At 36.4% G+C, this 12,525-nt stretch overlaps 1 protein-coding gene across 10 annotated transcripts in view; it reads left to right on the top strand.

Annotated features, from left to right (window-relative positions):
- The window catches only part of DIAPH2 (diaphanous related formin 2), a 1,048,054-nt gene that overhangs the window by 87,262 nt on the left and 948,267 nt on the right, over nt 1-12,525 (top strand). For 9 of the 10 annotated variants that reach the window (XM_025277003.3, XM_025277005.3, XM_025277006.3 and 6 more), the window contains one exon: nt 5,768-5,788. The exons of the other annotated variant lie outside the window; for it this stretch is intronic. In XM_025277003.3, the coding sequence (XP_025132788.1) occupies nt 5,768-5,788 (21 nt within the window). The remainder of the gene's footprint in view (nt 1-5,767; nt 5,789-12,525) is intronic. 10 annotated transcript variants of the gene reach the window in all.

Raw genomic sequence — 12,525 nt, 5'->3', positions numbered from 1 at the left:
TGGAATATATTGCTTTGTTTATTTCCTAAAGTGCTTCCAAAACGAGTCTGGAAATTTGATTTATTTTTGTAAGAAAAAAAATATTTTTTGAAATAGTGGACTGTATCTTTTACATTTCTGTAAAGAAGAAGCTTTTCACAGAGTTCATAAAATCACTATGAATGTGTACATATATAACATACATATGTTGTATGTATATATATACACACACAAAAACACACAGTGATTTTATGTTTGTGTGACGTGTATATTACACACATACATTTACATTTAAGGCATACATATTTTAAATTTAAAACGTTGACCAGTGAATAAAATAGTTCTTCGTCGGCAAAATATATTCTAAAATTATTTGGCTATCCTATTAATGCTGTTTCAGTACAGTAATTGCAGTGGCAATTACTGATGCATTTTGTCTGAATTCTACAATTGTATTGATTCCATATTGTACTTTAAGTAAACTAAATCTGAATGCTGAACTATTTAAACATAATGCATTGTAGCTCTGCCATAGCAGAACAACAGCATGTTTTTTAATTTGCTTCTGGTATCCAAGGGCAGAAATGTGTTTCAAGTGATAAGTGAAATTTGCCTTGAGCCTCATTTTCAATAGAATTAGGTGAGGCATAGGGTTTTACTTTGAAATTCTGATGAATCTCTTCTCATTTTTGCACTCAAGTTATTGTTCACAGTAAAATGCTTTAGGAAATGCTGTGTGTACATTCAGTGTTATTTTTCAAATACCTAAAGGCAAATACACTAGTAAATCTATATAGTTATATCTGAGTGCAAAGTACAGATAATTATATATAAATAATTAGGTGCTGATTTTAATGGCAAGATTTTGTTAGTGTCTCTGGCTCATTCGTTGTTTTTGTTTGTGTAAGTGGAACTGAATATAATGAAAATTGTATGAAGCTCTTACTTCTTAACCTTTTGATTTTGACTCAGTCTCTATGTAGAACTTGTTTTCATTTATCTTTGTATCGTTTCCTCTTTAACTGACTGAAAAAAAGCACACTGATTTATATACTCATTTTCAGATTAAAATGCTAAACTTGGGGTAAATGTTGGCTGAGCTGTCTTGAATTGATTTATTTGAAAAATGGAAATTTCTCAAAAGACATGAAAACTCTATACTAAAGGCATTAGTCTCAAAATTGATACAAATAACTATTTAGTATATGATCCTTATTTGTTTCCTTTAGCACACATAGGATCACTTGACATGCCTATAGAACTTTCATTAGTGCTCTAAGGTTATATGTTTTATTTGCTTGTATTTTTCATGGACTAAATATGATGAAAGAAAGCCTACTGACAAGCATGTTTTAAAGCTTTCTCACTTTGGAGAGACAATTGTTAGTACTGTGTTCTGTGGTGAAAACAAAGAAAATTACATATGTTATTTCCTTTTGAAGGTGAGAGGGATGCCATTTAGTGACAAACCATCCTCTCATCTTTTGTGATCTCTTCGTGATCATGACAATAAAATTTGCATGAATTATAATGTCACCTATGACCATTTATGTGTAACTAAGGTTTCCATCCTGCTGGCTTTTATTAGGCTTTAAGGATACTTTGCATGTCATACTCTTTTATGCTTATTTTTTCATTATATTGACACACTGATTAAAAATGCTTCCACATTTAAAGTAGATATGATTGTAACCACTGCTTTATGAAAATGTTTTGCAAATAGTCAAAACTTTTATCTTGAAATAAAAGCAAATTTAAGGACTAGAGTACCTGGTAGAAAAATATTTTATCATAAGTCATATGTAAAACATGAAAATCACAGTTAAATTTAAACATAAATTGTATATTTCCCCCTTTAACACCTGCTTTCGTCATTTTACATGGAATTGAAAAACAAAATATGTACTCAATAAGCAATATCCGTCATTCTCCTGGGTTTGTGGGAAGGACAGTAAAGCAAGATGAAACTAATACATGGGTTTAGACACAAAACCTGTTTCTAAAGCAAAGGGGAGTCTTTTGTCGTGTAACTGATCATGCCAAAATTAGCCTGGGATAAGAGAATATAAAGGAAATTAAAAGATAATGATGAAAACTATTGCTTAGTTTTTTCCTCTTCAAATTCCATAATAAAAAATGTGTGAATGCAAAGGAAAAAGTACCTTGAGTAACTCTGTCAGTGATGAATGGACTTAGTAAGAGAGTAGAAAAGAGTCTCTTCTCTGTTGGAACTGGACTCTTGCTTTCTGTAACAAGTGTGGTTATGGTCTTGATCTTGTTGTTTAGTTGCTAAGTCATTTCTGACTCTTTGCAACTCCATGGACTGTAGCCCTGCAGGCGCCTCTGTCCCCGGTATTTCCCACGCCAAGAATACTGGAGTGGTTTGACATTTCCTTCTCCAGGAGATCTTCCCAACCCATGGATCAAACCCGGGTCTCCTGCATTGCAGGTGGATTATTTACCATCTAAGCCACCAGGGAGGCCCAGGTACATGTAGGTAATTTGGCCACAGATAATCTGGAAGAGTCTTTGTTTTCACAGCACCAACATAAGTTTTCAGAAGTGCAAAACCAAGCTTTGTTAATATTGCAACGTGCACTCACTGGGCTGTTCAGTGTGTCAGCTACCGGCCTCCCCGCCCTCCTCACTACCTGCCCAACTCACTACTGAACATCAGCAGCTTCATGTCACCCAGCCTGTTCCTGTTCTCTTCACCTTCACCCTGGCTTCACCCCAAACCCACGCCTCTTCAAAGCTTTGTGCTTCTCTGCCCCCAAACAGTCGCCGAGCAGCTGCACTCTCAGCGTCCCTGCCTTTTCACTGTGTGGTTCCCATGGGCTTCCTCCTCGTCAGACTCCCGTCCCCAAAACCTACATTCCTCAAGGCAGCAATGTGACACAATCATGTTTGCACCCCAACATGCCTGCCACATTGTTGGCAGCTGTCATGGTATATTGCACACAGTGTCAGTGGATTTTACATAAAATGAAAGCCACAAGTTAAAAAAAAATTGCAACACTGTCATACCAATTCATAATCCTGAGAGGCAGAAGACATCAGTGATTTAGAGGGACTCTTGCATGTTATATTTTATGTGGGTATTCCCTTGTGGTTCAGATAGTAAACAATCTGCCTGCCAAGCAGGAGATGCAGGTTCGATCCCTGGGTTAGGAAAATCCCCTGGAGAAGGAAATCACTCCAATATTCTTGTCTTGAGAATCCCATGGACAGAGGAGCCTGGTGGGCTACAGTCCATGGGGTCGAAAAGTCAGACATGGATGAGCGACTGAGCACACATGCATAGACGTTTAAGAGGAAAAAATTAGTCACTGAAATCCGAACATTAGTTTGCCAGATGTCAGTGTCCTTATGAGAATATTAAGAAACTAATTTATTTCTAACTTAAATCACAGTCTTTGAGGTTGAGATTTAAAAATATGTAAAGTTAGATTTTTTAAAGATACATTGAAAGGTAGCATTGATTAAAAAAAACTCTCAGTAGCAAATAATTTAAAATAGTGATACCAAATACATCGCTAAATATTTTCAGATTGGCCCATATCATAAGCAGGCTTCCCTGGCAGCTCAGACAGTAAAGAATCCATCTGCAATGTGGGAGACCTGAGTTCTATCCCTGGGTTAGGAAGATCCCCTGGAGGAGAGCATGGCAACCACTCCAGTATTCTTGCCTAGAGAATCCCCATGACAAAGAAGCCTGGTGGGCTACAGTCCATGGGGTTGCAAAGAGTCAGACACAACTGAGTGACTAAGCACAAACACATATATCATAAGCAGTTAAGAGTTGTAGTATATCTTTTTGTTTGTGTGTATACATGTGTTGGCTTCCCAGGTGGCACTAGTGGTAAAGAACCTGCCTGCCAATGCAGGAGACATAAGAGACATGAGTTTGATCCCTGGGTCAGGAAGATCTCCTAGAGAAAGGCATTGCAACCCACTCCAGTATTCTTGCCTGGAAAATCCCATGGACAGAGGAACCTGGCAGGCTATAGTCCATAGGGTCACACAGAGTCAGACACAACTGAAGTGACTCAGCACACACACATACATGTATTAATGGTTTTGCCTTTGCCACTATCAGATAGTTTCTTTCTCAAGTCTTTGCCAGACATCACCTAGATACGGTGAAACAATTGAACCCAAACCTGACCAGACCAGTTTCTTTTAGCTTTTCTTGGCTCATCTAATCTGTTTGCTGTATATGCTTTAACTAAATGCAGTCATTTTGCAATCAGAATAGTATCAGTCAGTTCAGTTGCTCAGTCGTGTCCGACTCTTTGTGACCCCATGAATCGCAGCACGCCAGGCCTCCCTGTCCATCACCAGCTCGCTGCCCCTGACCTCGGGCGTGGGGTAGCTCCTCTCCATGGTGCTAAGTGCACCGGTTGCAGCCGCTGCGCTAAGTGAGAATAGTATAGACCTGCTTAAATTGTTAAGACAGGCTTGCGATTCTTTTTTTTTTTTTTTTTTTTTTTCATGTCTGTGCTAAATAAACATGGGACAAATAAGACCTCTTTTTGGTGGGAGGAAATAATTTAGGTCAGTAGTGTATCTTTCAATTCAGAAGACTGTTAACGGCACCACAGTGGCTTTTATTCAACTAAATAGTCGCTGTCTGTAGATAGTCTGTCGAATGAATATTTAAGAAAGCTGCTTTTCTATTTGGAGATTCATGGAGTCCTCTGAAATAGTTAATTAGGAAACTATCATTTCTTTTTGTATCTTGTAGTATCCTGTTAAACTTAGGATTCTTATTGGGATTTCAGTTATATTTGCTTTTTATTTTTAAAGTACTAGCTAATAATTAGAACATGTATTGATAATATGTGCTATCAGATGAATAGTTTTAGAATATGGATGAACTCTTTTTTTGAACATTGCTTGATTTTCAAGTGTAGGAATCTGATAACAATGATTTATATTTGGATTCTGGCTTAAAATTATACTTTAGGACTATGATTTTAGCTCTTGCCTTCTTAAGCACAAATTCTTAGGAATTCTCTTATCTCTTCACCATAAGAAAAACTCAACTGAGGTTGTAATTTTTGAACTATTTCCTCCTTCTGAATAAGTATATTTAAATACAAACTGCTTCTTTGTCTTCACATTATATAGAAAACTGTGTTGTTATAATAGAAATGCTAGGATGACCTAGAAAACCAGAATCATAAGAAATCTATCTTCTTTGTAGTTTTCAAGTATAATATAAAACAATATTTTAAACCTTAAATTCATAACAATAAAAAATTTCCCATTTTCAACCTCAAGTTTATTTATTAACTTAAACACATGACTTTACGTACAACATTTATATTCTAAAATACCTAATTTCAAGCTTAATAGTATGCCTGTTAAAACACAGAAAAAAAAACAATATTAGAATAAAATTCAATTTTCTCATGATAATTTTTTGAGAGGTTGTGGGCTGATAAAATATCTGATGCCTGATTGCACTTAATCTTGAATTACTTGATACTTATACTACAACTAGTTGAGAAGCCCATTACAGAAAACTTAAAAAAAAAATCCTCAAATGGTAATAATTTTATTTGGGAATCTTTATTCTGCTGACTTTATACATTTTTGGAATATGGTAGAAATCAATACTGATGTATTTAACCTCTAAATCTAAAATATTAAAAGTACACATAGAGGTGCTATTTACTAATTTACTAAACACTTCTGTGAAAAGCTTCTGATTATTAATACTGTTGCTGTTTGTTTTTTTTTTTTTACACCATAACTACTCTCCGTTGACCTCTGCATGCAGATAGTTGGAAGTAAAGTTACGGTGAGTACCAAAGATGTGTTTTACCCTTAGATGTGAATTCGTGCTTTTGGAGATTGAGTGATTTTTGCTTCTAGTATTTTATGTGTTCGGTTCTTCTTTTGGTGTATATTTTACCAAAGTAGTAAGATGAATGTTAAGATCACATGATTAGAATTTAACTATGTAAGTATTTTTCCTGTGGCTTTGGGAAGTACTTTAGAACTGGAATATGATTGTATATTTTGTCTTAGAAAGTTTTACTTCTTTTTAAAATTTTTTTTGGAACTGTGCCTGTGTCAGTGCTTATGATTCTGAGGTGTGTTTTACCTTAATTTTTCAGGATAGCAGGGAGAGACTCCTAAAAGTTTCATTTATGCTAATAGGAATTCTTACTGAAGCATCTTACTTTGACTTTAGTATCTCTGAGCACATGGTGTAATGAAAGCAGCCTTTGATGTTCAGTCAGGAGGCCTGGGTGCTTATCTTTGCTGGGTGCTACTCATCAGCTTTGTGACTTTGGGCAAGTCATATAATTTATCTGAGGTTCAGTTATTAAGTAGATAAATTGAAGTGATTGGCTTGCATTATCTTTTAAGGTTCTTTCAGTTGCTGTCATCTAAGCAGGGGTCCACAACCTCCAGGCCACAGACCAGTACTTCCTGTCAGATCAGCTATGACATTAGATTAGCAATAAAGTACACAATAAATGCAATGTGGTTGAATATTCCTGAACTCATCCTCACCTACCCCAGTCTGTGAAAAAATAATTTTCCATGAAATTGGTCCCTGGTGTCAAAAAGGTTGGGGACTGCTGATCTAAAGGTTATATACACGAGACACTGCATTGCAGTGCCACAATTACATGATACACTATTACATCAATACACCAAAAGTGGCCTGTATTTTAATTAAGAGCTATTTGTAATTACCTTGCCTTCATGATTAAGCAGTCTGTATTTAGAAAACAGGCCAGGAAACATTATCTTTTTTTAAAATTTCTATTGGAGTTTAGTGGATTTACAGTGTTGTGTTAGTTTCAGATGTACAGAAAAGTAAATCAGTTATTCAAATACATATATCCACTGTTTTTCAGATTCTTTTCTCATACAGACCATTACAGAGTATTGAGTAGAGTTTCCTGTGCTATAAAGCAGGTTCTTATAAGCTATCTGTTTTATATATACTAGTGTGTACATGGGCTTCCTGAGGTGGCACAGTGATAAAGAATCCACCTGCCAATGCAGGAGATGCAGGAGATGTGGGTTCAATCCCTGAGTCGTGAAGATCCCCTGAAGGAAGGCACGGCAATCCACTCCAGTATTCTTGCCTGGAGAATCCCATGGACAGAAGAGTCTGGTGGGCTGCAGTCCGTGGGGTTGCAAAGAGTCAGACACAACTGAGCATGCACACTCCCATCGTAGTGTATGTATGTCAGTCCCAGTCTCCCAATGTATCCACCCCCCACCCCACCCCCTGCCCCAGGAAACATTGTCTTGAACATCACCAGGTATCTAGAATAGTGAATATATTTACATATGTTTTGCTTTTAAATATTGAAGTCCTCTTTTTGTCTTTTTGGATTTGTCAGGCGAGTGTATGCTCCTTGGTTCTGTCTCATCACAACAAAGATTTGGAGTGATGGACATTAAAGCCCTCGGTATGTCACAGCTCTCGGGTCTTGGACAGACCGTGTTATAGCTCTTAGACAAATCAGTGTTACAGCTCCGTGTTACAGCTCCATTTTATTTAGAAAAGAGCAGGAAAATCCACCGAGAGAGAGAGAGAGAGAGAGAGATACACCCTTGGGCTTCTCTTTCTATATGTTTTTTTCTCCCCCTGGGCCCGCCCTATGTAAACTGTGCTAGCCAGGAGTGTTGTTTGTTCTACCTGAGGTCCTCACTCCGGCCCTCGAACCTTCCTTTGTTCTATTTTCATGGGTTTTCCCTTCCTTATCTTTTAGCCACCCCCATTCTAGACTCCTGTTTCCCATTCTAACTGCCTAACAGATTCATGTGACATTGGGGAGAAAATGCCATCCATCTTTTGGAATGATTTCCAAAATCAGCAAATATTTCTTTAGTGCTTATTGTGTACCAAGAACTGTGCTAGGTGCGCTAATGACTGGAAAATAAGAATAAAACCTTATCATTGCAATAATATATGTTGAAATAATCAAATCTTAAATTGTGCCTGCTAATTGTGCCATAGCAATATTATGTATTAGGCAGGAGACATAAGGTGGGTTAGAGTAATTAGAGAAAAATCCATGCAAATTTCTAGACTTTCAGGATATGGTGGTTGGGATTTGATGGGGGAGGGGAAATGATGGAAAAGCTCTCAGATTGTGGAAGTAATATTCAATGCAAAAGCTTGGAAAGACAACCAAATTTTATTTGGGAGGGGGTACGGCAGGTGGGCGAGAAGGAAGAAATGAGAAATGACGTTGATTTTGTACAGAACAAAAAATGTATATTGGAAAGATTCAAAAATCAAGTTAAAAGAAGATCTTAAAGTCCAGGTAGATTAGAAATCAGTTTGAGCAAGCAAGTTACATGAGGAAAGCAGAGTTTAAGAAAAATAAATTGGATAGTAGTAGGTAGGCTGGATTGGGCTAATGGTACTCAAAGTTGAAAGTATCAAAATGCAAATTTTGTCCCTCATGGGGTCTGGAATAAGGCCAAGAATTCTGCATTTTTATTAAGCACCACAGGACATCCTGATTAGTTAGAATAAAGAGCTCACTTTGAGAAATACTGGATTGGGATAGAGATTTGTTTAGGGGGCTACCTAGGAGACATGTGAGAGTCAAAGAGGCCCTGCATTAAACTGGAGGCTTAGGTGTAGAAGGATGGGGTTAAATAACAGAGTTTGGGGCAATAAATGAATCTAGAGCTTATTTTAATGTGGGCCAGAACCAGCCTATATTTCTGGTTGTGACAACATAAACAATCCAATGACCTGTGCCAGAAGCCCCTGCAAGATTACCAATTTCTCCATAATCAGTTATCAAGTTCTGTTGATTATTTCTCCTAAATAACTCTCAGTTCTCTCCCCTAATTTCAGAGCCATCATCTAACACTCCTGTGATTGTTGTAGTCTCCTCAATACTCTCCTAGTCTTTGCTTTCACACTCACCCATGAATGCTCTATGTGGTTACCAGAAATGCTGCTGCTGCCCCCTCAAATTTTCAGATGGTTCCCTATTCTCTTTGCGATCTTTTCTGATTTCACCTCTAGCTGCACTCTTACATGCACCTATCCCCTGTCTGTATGGGAATGCTTGGCAGTTCGTTAACATCCTATTTTTTAAAAATTTTTTTAAAGTTTATTTTTTAATTGAAGGATAATTGCTTTACAAAACTTTGTTGTTTTCTGTCAAACCTCAGCATGAATCAGCCATAGGTATACATATGTCCCCTCCCTCTTGAAACTTCCTCCAATCTCCTTCCCCATTCCACCCCCTAGTTTGATACACAGCCCCTGTTTGAGTTCCCTGAGACATACAGCAAATTCCCATTGGCTATTTTACATATTAAGTTTCCATGTTACTCTATCCATACATCTCACCCTCTCCTCCCTTCTCCCCATGTCCATAAGTCTGTTCTCTATGTCTGTTTCTCCATTGCTGCTCTGCAAATAAATTATTCAGTACCATCTTTCTAGATTCCATATATATGTGTTAGTATACAATATTTGTCTTTCTCTTTCTGACTTACTTCACTCTGTGTAATAGGCTCTAGGTTCATCCACCTCATTAGAACTGACTCAAATGTGTTCCTTTTTATGGCTGAGTAATATTCCATTGTATATAGATACAACAACTTTATACATTCATTGGTTGATGGGCATCTAGGTTGCTTCCATGTTTTAGCTATTGCAAATAGTGCTGCAATGAACATTGGAGTATATGTGTCTAGGAGTGGGATTGGTGGGTCATATGGTGGTTTTATTCCTAGTTTTTTAAGGAATCTCCATACCATCTTCCAAAGTGGCTATATCAATTTACATTCCCGCCAACAGTGCAAGAGCGTTACTTTTTCTCTGCACCCTCTCCAGCATTTATCATTTATAGACTTTTAGATGATGGCCATTCTGAATGGTGGGAGGTGATTTCTCATTGTAGTTTTGATTTGCATTTCTCTAATAATAAGTGATGTTGAGCATCTTTTCATGTGTTTGTTAGCCATCTGTATGTCTTCTTTGGAGAAATGTCTGTTTAGGTCTTTTTCACACTTTTTGATTGGATTGTTTGTTTTTCTGGTTTTGAGTTGAATGAGTTGATTGTATATTTTGGAAATTAATCCTTTGTCAGTTTCATTTGCTATGATTTTCTCTCATTCTGAGGGTTGTCTTTTCACCTTGTTTATAGTTTCCTTTGCTGTGCAAAAGCTTTTAGGTTTAATCAGGTCCCACTTGTTTACTTTTGTTTTTATTTCCATTACTCTAGGATGTGGGTCATAGAGGATCTTGCTTTGATTTATGTTGAGTGTTCTGCCTATGATTTCCTCTAAGGGTTTTATAGTTCTTGTCTTACATTTAGGTCTTTAATCCATTCTGAGTTTATCTTTGTGTATGGTGCTAGGAAGTATTCTACTTTCATTATTTTACATGTAGCTGTCCAGTTTTCCCAGCACCACTTATTGAATAGGCTCTCTTTTCCCCATTGTATATCCTTTCCTCCTTTGTCAAAAATAAGGTGCCCATAGGTGCGTGGGTTTATTTCTGGACTTTCTATCTTATTCCATTGGTCTATATTTCTGTTTTTGTGCCAGTACCATACTGTTTTGATGACTGTACCTTTGTAGTATAATCTGAAGTCAGGAAGGTTGATTCCTCCAGCTTCATTCTTCTTTCTTAAGACTGCTTTGGCTATTCAGGGTCTTTTGTGTTTCCATATAAATTGTGAAATTTTTTGTTCTAGTTCTGTGAAAAATGCCATTGGTAATTTGATAGGGATCACGTTGAATCTGTAGATTGCATTTGGTAGTATAGTCATTTTCACAATATTGATTCTTCCTACCCAGGAACATGGACTGTCTCTTCATCTGTTTATGTTATCTTTGGTTTCTTTCATGAGTGTCTTATAATTTTCTGTTCAGTGTTGTCTTCTTAGGTAGGTTTATTCCTAGTTATTTTATTCTTTTTGTTGCACTGGTGAATGGAATTGATTCCTTAATTTCTTTTTTTGATATTTCACTGTTAGTATATAGGAATGCACCAGTGATTTCTGTGTATTGATTTTGTATCCTGTGACTTTGCTAAATTCCCTGATTAGCTCTAGTAATTTTCTGATAGTATCTTCAGGGTTTTCTATGTATAGTATCATGTCATCTGCAAAAAGTGAGAGCTTTACTTCTTGTTTTCCAATCTGGATTCCTTTTATTTCTTTTTCTTCTCTGATTGCTGTATCTATGACTTCCAAAACTATGTTGAATAATAGTGGTGAGAGTGGCCACCTTTGTCTTGTTCCTGATCTTAGGGGGAGTGCTGGCAGTTTTTTACCATTGAGAATAATGTGTCCTGTGGGCTTATCATATATGGCCTTTACTATGTTGAGGTAGGTTCTTTCTATGCACATTTTTTGAAGAGTTTTAATCATAAGTGGGTGCTGAATTTTCTCAAAGGCTTTTTCTGCATCTATTGTGATAATATCATTTTTATTTTTCAATTTGTTTATATGATGTATCACATTGATTGCTTTGTATATATTGAAGAATCCTTGCATCCCTGGAATAACCCCAACTTGATCATAGTGTATGAGCTTTTTAATGTGTTGTTGAATTCTGTTTGCTAGAATTTTGTTGAGGATTTTTGCATCTATGTTCATCAGTGATATTGGCCTTTAGGTTTCTTTTTCTGTGTTGTCTTTGTCTGGTTTTGGCATCAGGGTGATGGTGGCCTTACAGAATGAGTTTCGAAGTGTTCCTTCCTCTGCAATTTTTTGGAAAGAATTTTAGGATAGTCATTAGCTCTTTTCTAAATGTTTGATAGAATTTCCCTGTGAAGCCATCTGGCCCTGGGCTTTTGTTTTTTGGGAGATTTTTGAGCACAGTTTTGATTTCAGTGCTTGTAATTGATTTGTTCATACTTTCTATTTCTTCCTGGTTCAGTCTTGGAAGAATGATCTTTACTAAGATTCTGTTCATTTCTTCCAGGTTATCCATTTTATTGCCATATAGTTGTTCATAATAGTCTCTTGTAATTTGTTGTATTTCTGCATTGTCTGTTGTAACTTCTGTTTCATTTTCTAATTTTATTGATTTGATTCTTCTCTCTTTTTTTCTTAAAAAGTGTGGCTAAAGGTTTGTCAATTTTGTTTATCTTCTCAAAGAACCAGCTTTTAGTTTTATTAATCTTTACTAATTTTCTTTTCTTTTTTTCATTTATCTTTATTTCTGCTATGATCTTTATGATTTCTTCCCTTCTACTACTTTTGGGGTTTTTTGATTCTTCTTTTTCCAGTTGTTTTAGGCAGAAAGTTAGGTTGTCTATCCAATGTTTTTTTTGTTTGTTTGTTTCTTGAGGTAGGATTGTGTTGCTATAAACTTCGCTCTTAGAACTGCTTTTGCTGTATCCCATAGATTTTGAGGAGTTGTGTCTTCATTGTCATTTATTTTCTGGGAATTTTTTGATTTCCCTTTTGATTTCCTTAGTAACCTATTCGTTATTTAGAAATATATTATTTAATCTCCATGTGTTTGTGTTTTTTTACAGTGTTTTTTTTTTTTTTTTTTGTAATTGATATTTAGTCTCATAGC

Source organism: Bubalus bubalis, chromosome X (assembly GCF_019923935.1).
Source record: "Bubalus bubalis isolate 160015118507 breed Murrah chromosome X, NDDB_SH_1, whole genome shotgun sequence".
NCBI lineage: Eukaryota > Metazoa > Chordata > Mammalia > Artiodactyla > Bovidae > Bubalus > Bubalus bubalis.
Note: the sequence above shows the minus strand (reverse complement) of the source record. Positions and strands in the feature narration are given on the sequence as shown.